A 21,157-nucleotide genomic window follows, 5' to 3' on the forward strand; every position below is an offset into this window, starting at 1 on the left:
CTTCCAACTCTCCCCTCCCTCTGTCCCTCAGCTTATTTCTGCCCTCTATAGCTGACCAGCGGAGTAACAGTTGTACACAGTAGGCCTTCAAGTATTTGAACATCTGACCACATCTTCCCTAAAATCTTCTCCAAGCTCCAATTTCCTAATTTCTACAGTATTTCTGGTAAAGCAGATTTAAATATCCACTCTAGTCAAGCTCTAGTTTGACAATGCCATTCTTAAAATATGGCGTAGAATTGAACCTGCCCTTCCAGGACTCCTTAAGTATCCATATCAGGAGAACTCGTTCTTCCTGAAATCTGCCCACTCTGCTTCCTGAAAATGCCCACCCATTTACACAGCTCTAGATCAAGTCTAATTCTCCAATTCAGAATCACATTGTTTGCTCACATTGAATCTTGAACACTGCTAGATTGACAAGATATTCCACTGGAACATCTGCTGGGCTCTGTTCCCACCTTACTGCCCACTTCCTTTTCCCCACCTACTGCCTCATCTGCAGTTTTGCAGTGGGCTATTTTCTAATTTAAATGAAATACAATGTTAAAAATCCCTGTTGGGTTTTAGCTTGCTTATGTTGACCCACCCAGCATTCTGTCTGGTGAAAGTAACACCTTTAACCCTTGCTTTAGTTCTCCAATGAGTAACCCCAAATCAACTTTATTATGAATATCCTAGATGGTACCCTAAATGTGCAAATGCTTCCTCAGTCCAGTGTGTTTCCGTGGGACTCTCAGGGCACTGATTCATTAGCATCCAGCAATTCTGTGAGGTTTTAGATGGAGCCTAGCCGTGGTACCAAACAAAAGGCTCACTCATTAGAGAAGCATAGCCTTCATGAATTTCCTGTTTCAGGAGTCCCAGACCCAGGGCTGGACTTGATACAAAGGATACAAAGGAGATGCCAAAAAGAATCTGAATCACAGTGCCTGAGAAAGGACCAACCCAGTGGCCCTACATCCAACTGAAACTGACCCCCAAGGGGTATAGATGAATCCCAAGTTGCTAAAGCTGTGGGAATGAGGTGTGGGAAAAGGGGGAGGGAAGAAGTGCCTTGGTTTGTAAGTATTTTTAGGAGCTGTGATCACAAAGAAGAAGGAAACGGGAGTGCTTTCTATGCTGAGTCAAAGCGCAGAATAGGGGAAGGAAGGTGGATTTAGGAGAAGGTCAGTGTTCAGTGAGCTTTCTGCATACCTCTGGCTTATCCACGGTCTATGCTTCTTGTGAGCTTTGTGGTCAAGGCAGAAATAAAGAGCAGAAACAAACAGCGAGCTCATGATGAAATGCCAGTGTATTGTACCAGCTGCTTCTCACACGACACCCTGCCCATCTTCCCACGGGGCTTGATTTTGACTCTTGCTCTTGGAAACACATCTTCAGTTGGGTTCTCTCCTTGGTGTTTTCTAGGAGATGGATCGTATTGTCAGCCAGATGCTGCACATTGCCCAGTATCTCGAGTGGGATCCCACGGAGCTAAGGCCTGTGAGTTTCCAGCAGCCTGGGGTGACTTCCCAGTGAGCTTCTAAGATAAGAGTGGGACTTGAAAAAACACACTTGTTTACAGTAGAGTGTCTCCCAGACTCATCTTCTTAGAGGTGGCTCCTTTGGGGTCCTACACCTCCTTGACCTCCCACTTCTCTGATAGGAAAAATTAGAGGCCGGGGAATAGTGTAGACTAATTCAAATAATAATACCTAATAATACCCCCTAGCTGAATTTTTATAACAGGGGTTCATAGGTCAGAGAATTTAGAGCTAGAAAGAAATTCAAAGATTTTTCTCAGTCATCAGATAATAATAATTATTACATACATTGGGGGCTCCCATGAGACCAATATTATGTGTGGCATTTTGTATACATTTTCCCTAATCTTTTGCTACCAGGCTGCAAGCACAGCAATGCTAGTTCTATTTTGCAGATGGGCAAAGCAGAAAAACAGAGCCCAGAGAGTCCAGGTGGCTTGCTTAAGGGCACACAGGTCTGGGAAGACCCAGGCTTGGACCTCTGTTCCCCTCACCCCAGTTTGCTCCGTCACTGCTCTCTACTCACTCTGAATCAGAAAGAAAGGGGTAAAACACAAGAAAACTCAGAACAAAAGAGAAAGGAAAGGGCAGGGGCGGGCAGAGAAGCCGAGGGTGAAAGTGGACAATTGTTGCTCTACGGATTCGCAGATACTGAAGGAGATGTTACAAGGCATGGACTACGACCGGGACGGCTTTGTGTCTCTTGAGGAGTGGGTCCACGGAGGGATGACCACCATCCCATTGCTGGTCCTCTTGGGCATGGACGACTCTGTAAGTTGCACACTTGAGGTCCAAGACCCCCCACCTTTCAGAAACATCAGGTTCCATGTGGAAGTTAATATCCTTGGTTTCTGTCCCAGACTTCCCAGTGGATACCTCATATGCTCCAGGCCAGTCCCGAAGTCCTCTCTTTTTTACCTGAAATATGTTCATTCATTTGACAGACATTTACTAAATTATTACTAAATAAAGATACTGTTCTGAGTACCAAGAGGAGACACAGATATCATATTCACCCACCTGAAACTTCTGTTCAACCACGCAAAGGACAAAAAAATTTTCACGGAAGAATTCCATCTTTTCTCAAAATTAGCTGTAAAAACGCTAAGAGAGTTTGGGAAGAAAGGGAAGCAAGGAGGGAGGGAAGGAAAGGAAAGGAAAAATACTGATCTGTTGTGAGGTAGAGAGTGTTCAATGATAACATCTTATTTAGCAATCAGAATAACCAGATAAGGTAGATATTTTTTTACCCATTTATACAGATGGAAAATTGAGATTCTGAGTCTGAAGATGAAAAAGAGGAGCCAGTATTTATGTGTGCCTGACTCTAAAGAACCTGCACTTTTGAACACCCCACACTTAAGAGTGAGACCAGCAGAAGAAGTTTTGCCCTGACTCTGAGGGATGCATGGGATTTTGATACCCCACTCTTGAGATAAAGATCAAGTGAAATGACCTAGGCTATTTGATCTGGTTCTCAATAATGGGTATGGTTTGGCTGGTAGAAGAGAGTTTGCAGGCAGGAGAAGACCTTGATCAAAAACCCACGTGAAAGAAAGTTCAGGGTGTGTTAGAGAAACCTCCCACTATTTATGTGAAGCACTGGCATCTGACCTGGTCTGCTTATTTACCATGAAAAGTAGCTTCCATACATGAGGTAGGGAAGGTTAGAACTAGGAGCGCAAATGGCAGCATTAGCATTTACCAGTGCAGCCACCTGGGTTGTAAACAACACCTGTTTGAGATTACTGAAATGGCATAGAGAGGGACAGAACAGAAGGTTCAGCTAGGCTGGCCTCTAGCTGACATTGTTGCCCATGGAATGTCCATCTGACAGTTCTGCAGTTCAGGACTAAGAATCCTGCAATTATCTCATAGCATGTTTAGGTCTTTCCATGTACTAATAGAAATCAATGAACCAGGAACTCCTTTATCCTTAGAACCCTGGAAGGTCAGAGCTAGAAGAGGATTTGGTGATCCCTGGTCTATCCCCTCTGTTTTTCATACTGAGGACTAGAGAAGTAAGGCACTTGCGGGTGGTCACACACCTAATTAGTACCAGAGCCCATCTTCCATATTCAGTAACCGCACATTTCTCATGCAGTGATGAGACCCTACTGTGTGCATGAACGCATGTGACCTAGGACCTGGGGGAGCCCAGATAGGTATGGTATACTTTCTGCTCTTAAGGTTCAAGATGATACCTGAATCAAAGTAGGAGTTCTGCTTGAGTGTTGTTCTAACACACCAGTTTTGGGTTTGTTTTTTTCCTTTTCTCTAAAACATAATAGAGATGGGACATTTTAATCACAAAGAACCCATTTCTAGTTCTATTTCTTAGGTGGGACTTGCTGAGCCCAAGGTGCCACCAACTCTTTGTTTGGAGGGGTTCCACTTTTTATGGCTGGAAGAGGGAGAGACATCATTTCTCCAACGTTCTCCCCAGTGTCTCCCCCCGATGCCAAATGAACCTTGTAGAAAACCATACTTTACATCAGGAATAATGCAAACAAAAAGCAAAAGTGCATTTGGTTTTCATGAATCAAAAGTTTTATGTGTTCATTTGCAAATATACATTATATTGTATGTTTTTACACTTAATAATTGGGGTTCTAGGGAAAACATTCCTCAATGTCTTGTAAGTCACAGTGCTTGTTTGGCTTTTATCAAAACCCACTTATTGCCACTGAAAAGTCTGGAGATCTCTGAATGGGATAAATGAGAAACAGTCTGTCTCCAAGGAGCTGTAGGCTCAGCATAAAACCTGGTATGCAGGACTCCCAAACGCTGCAGCCTCCAATGTGCAAAAATAAAAGAGCCACATGATGGTGCTGTAACCCAAGCAGAAATGCTACTTATTCCAAGGCAAGGTCCTTCTGATTCTTACCCTGTATCTGTGAAAACAGTATCTGAGAAAGGGAGAGTCAGCTAATTAATTTTGCTCATAAAGGTATTTTTAGGTCAGATGACCATCCTTCGGGCTGGGTCTGCTAAGAATACTGTAATTTCCCTTTTGTCCATGAAGGAAAGCCCTGGTTGGTGGAGATAGAAGAAGAAACACGATTTGGAAGCCATTATGACCATTGGCTTGGCTCAGTTACTTAATATTTGTGTGGTCTTGGGCTGTGTATCTGACTTCTATGAGTCTCTGCTTCTTCATTTCTAGAATAGGTATAAATCTCCCTCCTCACATGTAAGAAAACACTCTTTACTTATTTTTGTGTTCCCTATTCCCTAGTGCAGAGTAAGAACTTAATAAAAGTTTTCATTTACAATGTGTCAGGCACTGGATTAGGAGCTTCACTTATATTTCATTTAGTTTTTATAAAAATCCCTTGTGGTCAATGTTTGTCAAAAGGATGAATGAATCTGTCTTTTAGTGAATCATTTAATCAATTAATGAACCCATTTACTAAAGTAGAAACCATTTTAGATGAAAAGGCTTTAATTATATAAAACTCAGGTTTTAGAAGAAGCAGGGTTTTGAGGTGGAAGAAGAAAAAAGCATATTCTGGCCCCAGGAGGAGACCAGCATTTGAAAAAGCACGTGGGTTTCTCTAGAGACCATTAGCAGAGGAGTCAAGCACAGGAATAGGTCTGGCCACTATGGCCAGCCCAAACCAGAGGGGCCCAGAAATAAGTAGGTTTCAGTCCAGCACGTTGGACTCCATGTACCTGACTTCAATCATTATGAGCTTACAGTACTTTTTTTTTTTTTTTAACTACCCTTAAGATCAGCCCAAGAGTGTTACTCTTTTGATGGAGTCTATGACAAAAGTTCAAGGACACTATATGTGGAGGGATGCTCCTGAAACCACAGTCTCCAGTGAGGCTGTGCTCCCAGGGGCTAGAAGGTGTGTGATTATGTCAGGCTTGGCTTATCTAGTGGATAAGGATGAATTTGCTTCTGAGCCAAGCCAGGGGGAAAGGATTTAACCCTCTCTGTCTCTTTGCTATTTTTTTCTATGTACAGAAAGTTTGTTGAGAGGAGTACAGTATTTTTACTAAGCTAATTTTTTCCTGATTATAAAACTAGTACCTCCTCACTGTAAAAAATTTGGCAAATACAGAGAAAGTAAAATAAACCCGTAGTGTTGTTAGCTATAGCTAACCTCTGTTAACAATTTGGTCAGTTTTTTTTTTTTTTTTCCCCATCCAATGTATCATTATATAAAACCGAGATCATAATATGTCATCAAATTTGCGTTCTGCTTTTTTGTCTTAGCACTTAGTATCATGAGCACATTCCCAAGCCATCCAAGGTTCTTATGAATATCTTTTTGATGGCCACTTAACATTAAATCATAGAGATGTACCACGAACCTTTTGGTCATTTTTGAGGGCTTTAGGATATTTTCAGTTTTTTGTTACTTTAAATAATTCTGCGCTCAATGTCTGATAGAGCACAAAAATGCTCATATATCTTTCAAAAATTTATTTAGGATGGAATCCAGGAAAGGAAATTTGTAAGTTGAAAGTTATAAACATTTAAAGGACCTTTAGATAGAGAAATGGATGGATGAATGGATGGATGGATAGATAAGGTGCGTGATAGATAATAGGTGATTGATGGATAATAGACAATTGATAAATAATAGGTGATTGACATAATAAATAGATGCTTGACAGATAATAGATAAATGATTGAAAAAGAAAGGATGAAGTTAAGAGAAAAATAACTAAGTTAGTTAGTTCTGATTTCTACTCCACCAGCCATGCAGGAGAGGGCTAATTTTATCTCCCACACACATACTCCATTCAGTCCTAATTTTTAATTTTTGCTTATTTTAGAACATACACACATACACACACGAAGGATTTTGTTTTTATTTGCATTTCTATTCAGAGTATTTACATCAGTAAGTTAAACGAATAATTCATCTTCCAAATATGAGAAGAGACTCTTTTTAGAGAAAGTGGGGCTTCCTGCTGAGCATCGCATTCTGTTGCTGTCCCCTCAGGGCTCCAAGGGGGATGGGAAGCATGCCTGGACCCTGAAGCACTTCAAGAAACCAACCTACTGCAACTTCTGCCACGTCATGCTCATGGGTGTTCGGAAGCAAGGCCTCTGCTGCATTTGTGAGTAAACTTCCTTCAAACCCTTTTTCGCCAGGCTTGCTCTGCACATGGTTGAGCCAGTCCCAGGAAAGTTTAGGCATCTATCCTTCCTAGCTTGAGAGACCTGCCATATTCTTCCCACAGCAGGGAATAGAACAAGACCTCCATGTCCTATCCTTATTCAACCCAAATCAAATGGACGAATATTAGTCTGCTGGAGTCGTGTCATGGGCCACTGACTCCCTAGAAAAAAGTTATTAAAGTTCACAGGTAACTAAAAAGCATCTCATATTACTTTCAGTTGTGTTTTGCTAGTGAATGTTTGCGTGGTCAGAAGAACCTGAGGGTTTTTTAAATTAAATTAATATTCATAAATACAATGGAAATTAAAATTATCCATTTGTTATACTTTATAATCCACTTAGTGAAGTCAGACTTGAGAGGAGAAACACACACACACACACACACACACACACACACACGAGAAAGGAGGGAGGGAGCCTGGAAGGGAGAGCAGAAGAAAGAGATGGAGGGGAAGGAAGAGAGAAGGGATGATGGGGGAATGTGTGTGAATCTGGGGGACACGAAGAGAGGGGAAGGGCTGCAACAGGAAGGCTTTGCAAGGCCCAGGGTATATGGGTGCAGAATCCTGCCCGCCCCCACCCCAACCTCAGGATGCAGACAGCAGGCACTCAGCCTGAACCCTCCAGGGACCGGGGACCTGCTGCTGTGGGGAGGGCCCTCGGGTACGGTGTGGGTCACCAAACTGTTTCATTTGACATGTACATGGGAGCCAGGCAGCAGGCAACCTCCACTACAAAAGACATCGTAGCAGAGCTGGGCCCAGTGTCTACCTTGAACAAGCATCAGCAGGCATAAGAAGGGGCCCCCTGTCTTTCCATCAACCTCTCATATCTGGCTCTCACCCACTTTTCATAGACCTAGCCTCATTCCTAGTAGGTTCTAGGCCTGTGGCATAGTAGTAAGTAATAACAACAATAAATTTGTGGAATAGCTATTCTGCCTTGCACAAGCGGTGCTTTATACAAATAATTTCATGCTGCAAAAGCTCCCCAAAGTAAAAGCTAATTTTATTCCCATCTTGTAGAACACTCTGAATTTCAGAGCTGTGAAGGCACATACCCTAGATCATGTGGGTAGTTACAAAGGGTAGAGCCGGAGTTCAAGCCCAGGTCTGCCTGTCTGCAGAGTTAGAGAGACCCTGGCCTTGCTTTCCACTCCCCAACATCCCAACATTCAATACTGTGTTGTTGGCATAGCCAGGGTGACACCTCATATTCCTCTTAAGGGATGTTTTCCTGCTCCGTTCACCAGTGAAAGCCAGTGGGTGGGGTGGAGGGTGTAGAAGCATGTCTGGGAGATAACTGGATTCCTGTCAGTGAAAACTGGAGACTTGAATTTCCAGTTGGCCAGGCCAGCTCCACGTGTCCCCTGCCCCATGGAGGGAGGCCTGGGCCTCAGCTAGCGGGGAGGAGGATGGCTGACCTTCCCTAGGTGGTCACTCACAGGCACTATTCTTATTTACTTATTCATTTATTTTGCAGACTGTAAATACACAGTCCACGAACGCTGTGTATCCAAAAACATTCCTGCGTGTATCAAAACGAACTCCAAAACCAAAAGGGGCGGCGAGGTTGGTGATACCTGTTGCCTTGTTCTACTGCATGCTGTGTCCCGGGCGACATATCCATCTCCACAGATTCCTGGACAGGAAGGGGCTTTGGGAGCTTTATCCTGTCCCTTCTCTGCCTCGAGGACCACCCTGAAACCATCCTGTCCATCCATCAATCCATTCAGCATCTCCCTAGTACCCACCCACCATGTGCTAGGCCCTGTTCCAGGGGGTATGAGGGTCATAAGGTGGTCCTCAGCCTGGGGAACCATGCAGTCTGGTGGGAGGAGACAGGCACATAAGCAGAGCATAACGTTGCGAGCAGTGCGGTAGTGATAGCGCTGTGTGGGACTTACAGCTGAGGCATGGGGGCGGAGGGAAGGGAGAAGAGACGAACAAGGAAGCGTTCACCAAAAAAAACAAATGGCATTTGAGTTGTGTCTTGAACCCAAGTCAGCAGGATTTCACAAGGAATCGAGGAGGACAAGGCACTCTGGGCTGGAGAAACTTCAAGAGTGAAGACATGGATACGTGGCTTACTCTGGGGTCTGTACTTGGTTTAGTGTGACTGGCATAGAGGAGGCTCAGAGGGAAAGGCAGGAGATGTGCTCTGGACTGGGGAGATCCAGGCTGAGGAGCTGGGAAAGAGGTTCATATGTAGCTAAGGGACTGCTAAAGAATTTTGAGCATGTGAAGAGATGATTGGGTTTGCAAATTAGGTTCACTGCTGGTACTAGGGATAAAGAACCCACCTGCCAATGCAGGTAGATGTAAGAGATGCAGGTTTGATCCCTGGGTCAGGAAGATCCCCTGGAGGAGGTCATAGCAACCCACTCCAGTATTCTTGCCTGAAGAACCCCATGGACAGAGGAGCCTGGCGGGCTACAGTCTAAGGGGTCACTGAGCTGGACATGACTAAAACAACTGAGCATGCACACATACTCTGACTATGGTGCCAGAAAGAGATCAGATTAGAGAGGGGCAAACCCTTCCAATAGTTCAGGCAAGAGATAGTGCTGCCGAGGGCCTGCCTGGGTTGGGTCTGTACTCGCCTTCTCTGCTGCGTCTGTGCTGAGTGACTGCCCCCCAGTCACGCCAGCTGTTGAGTATTCTGACTGTCTCACTGGCAGAGAAAAAGGACTTAAAGGGAAAGGCGAGAGTTTGAGCGATAATTTGGAGGTCCTACCACCAGAACTTGGTGGCAATGGTGTAGGGGATGAAAGAGGGAGGGAGGTTGGAAATGGCTACCACGTTTCTAAGGTGGCCATCTAGTGGTGCCATTCACTGAGTCTGGAAATAGACACTTTTTCAAATTAGCAGGGGAAGGACACTCAGAGTTATTGCAGAGGGAAGACCCCATTAAAGAATCTGAGTCAGGAGATGGATAAGTAGGCGGGAGTAGTATCCAGCCATCCGCAGAAGGAGTCTGAGAGAGAAGGGTACCTCCAGGGGCACGCATGCATGCCTGTGAGGCACCACATGGCCTCTTGTCTGCTCCTCCCGCACCATGCCCATGCACACGCCTTTCCATGCCCATGCCTTTCACCAGGACATACGGTGCGCCTCCTAGGCTCAGGCCCTGAGCCTGCACTCTGGCCATTGCCACACTCGGAATAGAGGGAGACCACTGAGGGCACATTCCTGGCTTTCTGAGACTCCAGGGGGAACCCAAGTCCGTCACCATCCTCTTCTGATCCCAGAAGAGGAGGGAGAAGGCAACGTGGTGTTGGGAAAGTCCCATGGACTTGGAGTCAGGAGAGTTGGCCATGAGTCCCTGCTTGGCCACTTCTCAGCCTTGGAACCTAGGACCAGTCACTTAACCTCTCTGAAGCCTCATATTTTTTTTTCTATATATAATAGAAATAATAATAATCTTGGAGCAAATTAATTGTGACCATGTAGGTGACAAACTGATTAGCAAACTGAGTTCTTTACACCCTCAGGGGTGAACGGCAGACGGTGAGAAACTACAAAGTAAATGTGACACATTTAGAGCAACAGTTTTACCAAAAACCTTTTGGAAGGAGGACACAGTAACTTAACTGATAAGTAATTTAAAACTTTTGTCTAATACAAACATGGATGGTGTCAGGCAAATAGTCCGTGTGTGTTTAATATTGTGCCTGTTGTTGGCACTTCAGGCTATGCCCCTACATTTCCCCAGAGTCCATATCCACCCCTTCTGCTATTCAGGGTGCCCTAGTGGAAAACAATTTTTAGAAGTTCTGTAGAATTCCTGGGGTGCTTAACTGAGTGCTCAGACCCCCAGAATTTGGCATCATGGGTCACTTTGCACTTATAGTCACATGCATACACATGCATGCCCACCTGTTTCCCAGGTTCCTGGGCTGCTCTAGAAACAGATTCTGGCCAGGAAGCAGGTACAACCAGCTCTGCAGGAAAAAGATGTGAAAGCCGCTGGCTGATGACCCACACTAATTCCTCTGGGCTTTCTCTCTAACTTCCTTCCAGAGTGCTTCTTAGCCTGGGCTCTACATTATAATCACTCAGGGGGCTTTAAAACAAACTAACGATGGGCCTCACCCTCAGGGACTTTAATTTATTTGACTTGGAGTGAGGGCTAGGCATTAGGACTTCTAGAAACTCCCCAGGTGGTCTTAAGGGGCTGCTAAGGTTGAGACACACTGGCCCATAGAAGCAAGAAGGGCAAAGGGAGTTCCTGCTCAGAGTACCTCCCAAGGCCCAGGGCTGTACCAGGAAGGCCCTTCCAAATAGGCTGGCTCCTTTAATTCTCCCAGCAAGCCCAGGGGTAGGGCTTATTATGCCAATTTCTACAGATGAAGGACCTGAGACTCAGAGAGGTCCAAGAACTGGCCAAAGATCACCCTGCTATAAAGTGGAAAATCAGTGCTCTAATCAGCTTGGTCTGCAGACCAAGCCCTCCTGTGTTTCCCTGCACTGAGCGGCCTTCCAAAAGAGGGCACACACAAGCACATCCCTTTGCAAAGAGGTCCGCAAGACAGGCAGATGGACTGCCAGATGAGGCACTGCTCAGAGGCTTAACTGCCGGGAGATGGACTGTTCAAAAAGCAGGCAAACTGGCTTTCATCTAGCTTGATTAGAGTGATAGTGATTAGGTAGGGAGAGACCACCCTGTGCAATTCAGCTAAGCTGCCCAGTGCCCGCTAAACAGGAACCAGCCCTCTGGCCTCCCCATCCCTGTGCTCTTCCCAGACCTTCTCCTCAGGCCCAGGGCGTGGGGCCGTGGTTCTGCAGCCTTCCCTGGTATCCTTCCCTTCCCTCCTGCAGGTGATGCAGCACGCATGGGTGGAAGGGAACTCCTCCGTCAAGTGTGACCGGTGCCACAAAAGTATCAAGTGCTACCAGAGTGTCACCGCGCGGCACTGCGTGTGGTGCCGGATGACGGTGGGTTGGCGCTCAGGGCAGCCCTGCTTCTTTTCAGTGTGGTTTTTTTTTTTTTTTTTTTTTTGCTCAAGCTGCAGCCAGGCAGCAGTGGACATCCTGCCAGGGGGCATGAGCAGAGCTACGTGGGCAAGGCTAGAGAGGGCACCCAGAGCCGCTGCCAGTGCCCAAAGTCTAATTGCCTCCAGTAAATCATCAAACTGCCCAGAGAGAGGGTGTCTGCCCACCCCCACCCAGGTCTGCTTAAGACGATGCTGGGCAGTCTGCTGTCTTTGTGACCAGGCAGCTGAGAACAGCAGGCTGGACCATTAGCTTCCTTCTCCTGGGTATTGGCTGGGCCGAGGGCATTGACAGAGTGAGAGAAGCTGCTATGGGCAGGCTGCACTTGGTCTCCTTTCTCTGCCCACAGCAGACTTGGCATCCCTAAGCACACACCACACATGCAAACACACACACTGTCTAAGCTATACTGCCAAAGCAGTAGTGCATCAGGATTTGAAGGCGCCCTAGACAACTTGCCTCCCTAGGAAGTTTCTAGACTCTCATACTTGACATTTCCTTGAACACTTTCACTCATTCTCATCTTCATTTTTCCCCTCCAGTTTCACCGCAAGTGTGAATTGTCAACACTGTGCGATGGTGGAGAGCTCAGGGACCATATTTTGCTGCCCACATCGATATGCCCCATTACCCGGGTAAGTGTTGCCTCCCAACAACAGAGCTCTGTCTCCACACCCCCCCCCACCTCTACCACCCCCTGCCCCGGGCAACCCCAGCTCACATTTCAGATGCAGGAGCATTTAGACATCTACATCCCTCTGCGGGCTCCCTCAACAACTCTTAGGATTTGTGTTTTCAGCACAAGTTGAAGAGAGGTCAGTGCTGCACAGTCAGGTTGTCAGGGAAAACTTCACAGACTGAAACAGTCCCGACCACCAGCCACCCAAAATGCTCTGACATGGCCCAGCAAGAAAAGCATGTTCTTCGTTCCCAGCACCTTGCAGGCAGATCACAGCTCAAGGAACCCCAGTCACCACCCGTGCACAGCGAGGCTTCCCTTGTCTCTGTCTCCCTCTCTCCTGTGTTCAAACATGGACTTCCCGCTGCCTTGAAGATTTCCAAGGGTGTCACAGCCCCATCCTGGAAATGAAAGCTACAAAATTAAACTCCAGTTGTCCCCATCTGAAATTTTTTTTGTCTCCTGTGTTGCAGACCCTTTTCTCAAACCAAGTACCAAAGACCTTAAATTGTTCTCTTTTCATCTTAGAGATGTGGCTGAGGATCACTAACTCCTCACATTTCACCCTTTACTTGACCATCTTCTTTCTCATTAAAAATTGATAGGAAAAAACCACCACTTTCAAAAACCATTTGGCAGTATCTACTAAGTTGGAGTTACACAAACTCTATGACTCAACAAGTCCCCTCCTGTCTATCTGAGAAAAACAAGCATTTATTCCACCAAAAGACATGCACAGGAATGTTCCTATCAACTTTATTCATAACAGTCAAGCACTGGAAACGAGCTTAATGACCACTGACAAGAACGGATTAATAAATTGAGGCAAATTCACATAATGTAATACTATATCGCAATGGAAAAGAACCATGCTTCAATGCAAAAATATGGGTAATCCAAAAAATATAATGCTGAACAAAAGAAGGTGGACTCAAAAGACATGGTATATGATTCCATTTTTATGAGATTCAAAAGCCAGGCAAAGTCAATATGGCATCAGGAGTCACAACAGAACATAGCAGAAGACGCAGTAGTGAGAAGGACGTGTACATATGCAGAAATTCATAGAAGGGTAGGTTTAGATTTGAGCATTTTACTGTATGTGACATAAACTTCAATAAAATGAATAATAAACATTGAAGAAAAAACAGGAAAGATGACTTTGTGTCGTATCCTTTAGGTAGTGCTAAGCATAGAAACTAGATCTCAGACCTTGCTTCTCAGAGATCAAGCTTCTGAATCAACAGAGTACATTTCTGCCCATTTCAGTGTTTCCTCTGAAACACTGTGTTCCTTCCAGTGTCTCGAAGTCAAAGTCAGGGCAAGTGATGACAAAGGCCTGGAGAGTCTTTGAGGAACCCAAAGGGAGCATTTCTTTGTTTTGGTTCAAAGCCCCACTTTGAAGACTCCATCCTATGCTATACTGGTTTTCTATTCTCTTTCTTTATATTAACCATTTGTTTTTCTTTTGATTTCTTTTTTTATAGCAGGCATATTTTTTTCAAAGGATGCTTGTCTTTCCTCTCTTTTCACAGGACAGGCCAGATGGGAAGTCTGATGGTAGCGTGTCAGCCAAGGGTGAACTTGTCATGCAGGTACCTCAGCAAACCCTGAGTCTACTCATTCCTTCTAAGCTGGTCCAAGGTTGTGGAGGGGAGGACAGGATTTGAGTTCTAGAGAAACACATCTTAACATCTGCTTTCCTATCTGATAGATTATATCACAGAAGATCCTAGATTTCCAGTCTCTGGGGTTACCTTTGGCCACCATGCTGTAGGCAAGTGGTGCAAAGGGAGGTTGGTTAATCCTGTAGCTGGCCACACTGGCTTTATCACCTTTTAAGGAACATGCTGCATAAAACTTCAATATGCATACCCCCTGAATAATAACAAGAATGTGGCCTAAAAATAGACAATTGGGTTTTCTAAGACTGCCAAGCTGTCTCCAGAATGTGATCTGCCAAAAGAGTTAAATAGATCCAAAAGTTCTCCTCCATCCTTAAATGTGTATTTAAGAACTCAGTTTTTTTTTTTTTTTAGTTGGATTCACCAATGAACTTCTCTCTGTGCCTTTCACAAAGTGCCAGGGAATGCAGAAAAGGCAGCCTGGTGAGGTGGAATGAGAAAAAGAAAAAGAAAGAACACTGGGGACTCCTCCTCTCCCTCTGACCCTTAAGTTTCCTTCTTTGAAAAGGCACATAGCAAATCCCTGCACTGCCCACCTCCCAGAGATGCTCCAAGATTCAATGAGAACTTGTAGATGAGTATAAAACATAAGCCACAGTGATGCCAGAAGCTTGATGTGGTAAAGCTCTAGATACCTTGAAGGGGAGAAAGTCAGATGGAGCACGCACACAGTGCAGATACGTCAGTTCACAGCTGGCATCTATCTGCTTGTCCTGCATCTGTTCTGATTGGACAGTGTCCATGCTATGCAGGTCGTTCAGCATTCTGAATACCACCCCCAGAGGTAAAGATTTACTTCTCAGTCTCCAAGATGCTTCTGGCTACCATACAAATAATCACCCTTGGCAGATGGAAAAATTCCTAAAATTTATAAAGAATGTTGCTGTCCATTTCAACTTATCTGGCACTGGGTTTGCTGAATTTTTAGCTTGAGATATGGAAAAGCAGGCATAAGACAGTGAATATGGAGCGGCGCTGCTCCTCTGTATCGGTGTATCCTTCTGCTGAAGCTACAAGTATTTACTGAGTACACCTGTCTCTGGGGCAACGGGATCCTTGGTAGGAGGGTTATACACACTCCCGCCCTGCCCTTGAGACATTTAATGTCCAGTTGATGTTTTGAGACATTTGGGCTTCCCTGGTGCTCAGATGATAAAGAATCTGCCTGCAATGCAGGAGACCCAGGTTCGATCCCTGGGCCGGGAAGATCCCCTGGAGAAGGGAATGACTACCCACTCCAGTATTCTCGCCTAGAGAATCACATGGACAGGGGAGCCTGGTGTGCTACAGTCTATGTGGTCACAAAGAGTCAGACAGGACTAAGTGGCTAACACTTTCACTTTCGCTTCACCTGAGAAAATACAACATGAAAACATGCAAATAAACAATACCAAACAAACCCAGAAGATATTATATGCTTCGAATGCAATAGTTTTCATTGCAGTGATCAAGCAAAACTTCGTCGACGAAGTAGGTCTTGAATTGGGCCTTGAGGATGAGAAGTTTTTCTTGAGGTTTCTATGAAGGAAATAGGCATTTCAGGGCATTAAGGAGGAGAAGAAACCAGTGTGAGCAGCACCACAGGGTGAGAATTCACTCATAGAGGGTAAGAGCCAGACTTGGCTGGAGCTGCAGTGAAGGTTAGAGTGATTAAGGGAGAACGATAGAAAGGGGCTACACGTAAATACCTTGCAGGCCAGGTTAGCAGGTTTGGATTTTATCCTCTGGGTAATGAGATGTCATTAAAGGATTTTGAGCAGGAGTGGTATGACTAGTGACGCCTGGGAAAGAACTGCGTGGGGGCAGCTTACAGGGCTTCACCTGAGGTGAGAAAGCCTGAGCAGTGTGGGCATTGTGGCAGCTGCCGGAGATAATGAGACATTCCAGGGGAAGAGCTGGCAGGACAGGGTCTTCCCTGGGTGACTGGATGAATAATAGTAGTAGCCAGGAGAGAGGACCAGTTTTGGGGGGAAAGAAGGTAAGTCAGATTTGGGGCATGTTCCAGTGGCTGAAGATACCCCCTTTGACAGTGAGAAAGGTAGAACCAGAGCTCGGGAGGAAAATTGGGGCTGCAAATGTGGATTTGAAAGATGCTGGGGGTGGAAGTGATGATTAGCTCCATTCTATTTAGGTGTAGGACCGGATGGTCATATTTTCTAAGATCATTTCAGTTGTATCTTCACAAAAGCTAATCTTGTGCTGTGGGCACAAAGCCACACCATTGCTGAATAATTTGAAGCCCCATTTCTGATCCCCTCCTCAAACCCTTGTCACCATTAATGCTACTTAAAAACCACTTAGGCTGGAGACACTTAACTGCTTGCTGCTGCTACTGCTGCTGCTAAGTCACTTCAGTCATGTCCGACTCTGTGCGATCCCGTAGATGGCAGCCCACCAGGCTCCCCCATCCCTGGGATTCTCCAGGCAAGAACACTGGAGTGGGTTGCCATTTCCTTCTCCAATGCATGAAAGTGAAAAGTGAAAGTGAAGTCGCTCAGTCGTGCCCGACTCTTAGCAACCCCATGGACTGCAGCCCACCAGGCTCCTCTATCCATGGGATTCTCCAGGCAAGAGCACTGGAGTAGGGTGCCATTGCCTTCTCCACTTAACTGCTTAATCCCTCAGATTAAGCCAGTGGAGCAGCACCTATTGCCTCCTGACCTCCTCTACCCCATGCCTGGATCTGCTTCCCAGCTGCCTCTCCCGGGATCTGTCTTATTATCCACTTTCATTGCATTCCTTCCTGTGGGCTGAAACACAGCTAACTTCTTTTTCTTTTGCCTTTGAAGTATAAGATCATCCCCATTCCGGGTACCCACCCCCTGCTGGTCTTGGTGAACCCCAAGAGTGGAGGGAGACAAGGAGAAAGGTATGTTCTCTTCTTTTTTGAGATGGAGAGGCTAGAACAACCTCATCTGGGTCCTTTCTTCCCCTCAGCCATAACCGAGTGGGCTACGGAGATGGCAGACCTGTGGTCCAGTCCCAGCCCTACCACACATCATTTGATGACCTGATCCAAGTGACTGAATGTCCCTGTGCCTTGGTTTAATCCTCTGTAAAATGGAGATAATAATCATTTCTTCTCCCATGGGGGTTTTGCGAGTATTAAGACAGACATAGAACTTACCCTAGGGGTTGTCACATGGGCCATTATTCTGTTTCCCAGAATCAGGCTAAGTTCTGAGATGCCTGTTAAGTTCCCGGGCTTCCAAGTCTTTTCTTGATTTAAGAGACATGGCAGAGGCACCTGGTCGAGACTTCTTGGCCTATTCCACCGCGACAAAGCAGGGCACCCATCTCATCAGTGAAGGAAATGCCCAGTCTGCAGAGAGTGAAGGATGAGCAGAGCAGCTCTGCCTCCCTGTGTTCAGCTCTGAGGCAATGAATTGTTGACATGGTGATCTGGAATCCACGTTTTAAAAAATAATAAGCCGATCTTAAACAAGAATTATGAGACCCCCCAACCCAAACAGGGGCAGAGCACCCTTTCTGAACTGACCTAATTAGTCTCAAGCTGAAGCCTTGAAACCAAGCCTAGGTGTGGCTACTGCCCCCAGTGCTCCTCTGCCCCAACTCCAGTTCCTGCATGTCCTCCTGACCCCAGGACCTGGGGGACCTTTGTCTAGTCCACAAAGAGCAGAATCATACTACCTAGAACATGCAGAACATTTGGGAGAGGTTCTCCATGAAGGAGAAGGCCTCGGGAGAATGAAGTCCTGTTCTCTGGGTTGCTCGGCACTGTCCTCTGTGCAAGGCGCACTACTCCTGGGGGTGGAGACTGAATCTTGGATGGTGGGGAGACTTTGAACCAGGGTGAGGGCCTGGGTGAAGCCAGCTGGACCTGGGAGTTCAGGGTCTGCAGGACCTGTGTGCAGTCTTCCCCTCCTTGGGTTTAAAGAGACCCACGTTCCCACCATCACTGGGCTGGAGAGGTACTTGCCCTCCTATGACTTCTTACAATGACATTCCCCTTCTCTGTCTTGGTCTCTCTCTCTCTCTCTCTCTTTCTTTTTTTTCCATAGAATTCTTCGGAAATTCCACTATCTGCTCAACCCCAAACAAGTTTTCAACCTGGACAATGGGGGGCCTACTCCAGGGTATGGAGATACAATCTTTACTTCTTATTTCTCCCCCGCCCCCTGTAATCTCTAAAGAGGATAGCTTTCTGGGTGGTTTGGTTTTTTTAAAATCTCTTTCATCCGTAGACTTGTCCTTCCTACCAATTCACTCCTTTTCTCTTCTTTTCCTTGTTATCTACTCTTACTTCCTCCTGGAGATACTCAGGAACACCCATTATGGCTGACTCTGGGAAGCAGCCTACTCTACTTTATCCCAGAAAAAGCTATTGATTTTGTAAGAGGGAAAAATTGCAAATGTCATTTGTGGGATTGACAAGAAGGGCAGGCTGGTAAATTAACTTATTCGCAAGGCTGTATTAGCTGGCATCTTCATACTGAATCATCAGGGAGAAGAAAAGAGTTTTCTTAGCACTGTCCGTCAGTATTTCAGAAATCCATACAGCTGACTCAGAGTTCCACAGCATGTTCTGTTGTCGAGGCATTTTAGGATCAAGACAATTAGTTGTTCGATGAAATCACATTTTTTCCTGAATCATCCAGTTCAGAGGTTGTTCGGTGCACCCTTCCCCACCCGCACCGGCCCGTCTCCTGTCATGTGCCTATTGGCTATTTCCCTGTGTTGAGGAGACAGGGAGCAGCAAAAGGAGATAAGCAGCCCTCTGCAGCTCTCCCCAAGTTCTGTGGGAGGAGCCGTGACATGATGAGCCCTGTAATCAGAGGTTCCTCCAGCACTAGGGCTGGAAGGTACCCAAAGACTGCAACCTTCTTACCAGCCGGAGCCAGTGCATTAGAGACACTGACTAGCCAGCCCGAGGCTATCTCAGTGCCAGTCCTCAGATCTGTGCCTCCTGGGCTGGGGTTTCCAACATCCAAACTTGCATTGCTATGCTTGGCTCACCAAGACCTTAAGAGGGTCTGGGTAAGGACTCTAAAAAGGGACTCTGAGGACTTCCCTGGTGGTCCAGTGGTTAGGACTTTGTACTTCCACTGCAGGGGTTGTGGGCTCAATTCCTGGTGAGGAAACTAAGATCCCAAATGCCATGCAGCATAGCCAAAAATTTTTTTAAGTGTTTTTCATTTTAAAAAATAAGTAAGAAGAGACTGTGTCTTCAGCTGTTTGACACACAGCTATTATTTTTGGCGGTGATGATACAAGACCACTAAAGGGGAAAGAAACATGAGTGCAAATTCAGCACCTCTGCTGTGACTTACCTATAAAATTAATTTCAAAATAAAGCCCACCTGTGCTGCTGCATGTGCCATCACGGTCCCCATGATGGCCGATGACTCCTCCATCTGTGACTTGTGACTGAGCAGCAGCTCACAGATGCCTTTACCAGCCTGCTCTCTTCTAGGGCATTTTGATATTTGAAGACAGACAGTACTGTCCCTTAACTGCATCCATCCTAAATTGGTTTGCCCAGGATGACAAGCCTGGTGGCTGCTTCTAGGGCCACTGTGCCCTGAGTATCTCTCTCTGCTGTATGTGTCAGCCTGTAATCAGAGAGGCTGTCTAGCTGAAGGGAGCCTTCATTCAGAATCCAGCTCTACAGGAGAGAAGAGTTCTACAGGAGAAAGGCGGGGAGGGGATGTTAATTTGCCCACACCTGCATTGGCAGAAGACCCCAGGGGTCTCTTCAGATCACCAAGCAAGGCAAAGAGGAAATCCTGGGCTTCAGCTTCTCAAGCCCCACCCCAAGGCCTCCCCAGATCCTCTCTGTGCTACAGCAGAGGTTCTTAACCTTTTTTGCACCAGGAACCCATTTAGCAGTCTCGTGGAGCCTATGGACCCCTTCTTAACATTAAGATAATATTTTTTAATGTATACAATGAAATATATAGAAATACCCAGGGAAACTTTATTGAAAAAACAGTTACTAAAGGTTAGACAACAAATCTGTGACAGGAAAATACACGTGATTTATTAAGACATTATATGGCAAGTTCCAGAGGCGGGTCTAATAGCTACTGTAAATTAAAACAGTAATGAGCAGAAGTGATAATAGAAAATGCCTGCCACAACTGTAGTAAAACATTGAAATACCTGTCATTTCGGCTCCTTAACAAAGTCACAGGTATTGTTGAAGGAAATGCTAATTTCAGTTAGAGTTTAGGGAAGATAATAGTGTAACATTTTTTTCAAGTTCAAGGCCCTCTGGATTCTACCCACACACCCCTTAGATATGCACCCCAGGTTAACAGCCCTTCTCTACAGGCTTAAGGCCCCTGAGGGGAGATGGTGCTTACTCCACTTAGGTCTGGGGTGGGATGAAGATTCAGCTAGTTTGCTGCATCTCAAAAGCTGTGGGGGCAGAGTAGGTGAGAGCTAGAAAGGAGGCAGATGTTGGGGGTTAATTGTATTGGTGCCAAAATAAGCAAACTGTGGATTCCTCTGCATAAATCATAGACAGTTTCTAGAAAACCATTTTATGTGTTGAATATTGAGTCAGAATCTCCTTAGACAAAGATGGCTCCATGGAGTTCATACTCAATGGCATTGCTTAGTATGTTCTGCTTTCAGAACACTGAGTGACCCTTTCAACCCCAAAAGGAGTCAAGGTCATAATATGCTTCCTGGGAAGGGAGCAGGGTGTTGGGGTGGGGTGGGGGGACTTCGACTCAAGGAGTGTCAAAGTTCAGCCTGTCAGCAAAACCATTTTGGCCTTTCTACTTCCCAGACTTAACTTTTTCCGTGATACTCCAGACTTCCGTGTTTTGGCCTGTGGAGGTGATGGGACAGTTGGCTGGATTTTGGATTGCATTGGTAAGAATGGGCTGGAAGGACCTTTGTAGTTGATTTACAATAACTGTATTTAAAGTTGTGTGTGTGAGTGCTAAGTTGCATCAGTCATGTCTCTGTGATCCCATGGACTATAGCCCTCCAGGCTCTTCTGTCCATGGGATTCTCCAGGCAAGAATATTGGAGTGGGTTGCCATGCCCTCTTCCAGGGGATCTTCCTGACCCAGGGCTGGAACCCACGTCTCCTGCTTTGGCAGTCGGGTTCTTTACCACTAGCACCACCTGTGAAGCCCATGTTAAAAGTCAGAGGAAG

The 21,157-nt window shown here is 45.8% G+C and overlaps 1 protein-coding gene across 4 annotated transcripts in view; it reads left to right on the forward strand.

Moving 5' to 3' along the window:
- Nucleotides 1-21,157, forward strand: part of DGKG (diacylglycerol kinase gamma) — a 226,518-nt gene that overhangs the window by 92,717 nt on the left and 112,644 nt on the right. The window contains exons 8-17 of one of the 4 annotated variants that reach the window (XM_070790489.1): nucleotides 1,411-1,485; nucleotides 2,175-2,297; nucleotides 6,488-6,605; nucleotides 8,150-8,238; nucleotides 11,488-11,604; nucleotides 12,204-12,296; nucleotides 13,876-13,935; nucleotides 16,815-16,894; nucleotides 18,048-18,122; nucleotides 20,783-20,868. In XM_070790489.1, coding sequence (XP_070646590.1) covers nucleotides 1,411-1,485; nucleotides 2,175-2,297; nucleotides 6,488-6,605; nucleotides 8,150-8,238; nucleotides 11,488-11,604; nucleotides 12,204-12,296; nucleotides 13,876-13,935; nucleotides 16,815-16,894; nucleotides 18,048-18,122; nucleotides 20,783-20,868 — 916 coding nt within the window. Of the gene's footprint in view, nucleotides 1-1,410; nucleotides 1,486-2,174; nucleotides 2,298-3,630; nucleotides 3,692-6,487; nucleotides 6,606-8,149; nucleotides 8,239-11,487; nucleotides 11,605-12,203; nucleotides 12,297-13,875; nucleotides 13,936-16,814; nucleotides 16,895-18,047; nucleotides 18,123-20,782; nucleotides 20,869-21,157 lie in introns of those variants that run through there. The other 3 variants (XM_070790495.1, XM_070790500.1, XM_070790506.1) reach the window with 3 other exon arrangements.

The sequence above is a fragment of the Bos indicus genome, chromosome 1, assembly GCF_029378745.1.
Source record: "Bos indicus isolate NIAB-ARS_2022 breed Sahiwal x Tharparkar chromosome 1, NIAB-ARS_B.indTharparkar_mat_pri_1.0, whole genome shotgun sequence".
In the NCBI taxonomy this organism is placed as follows: Eukaryota; Metazoa; Chordata; class Mammalia; order Artiodactyla; family Bovidae; genus Bos; species Bos indicus.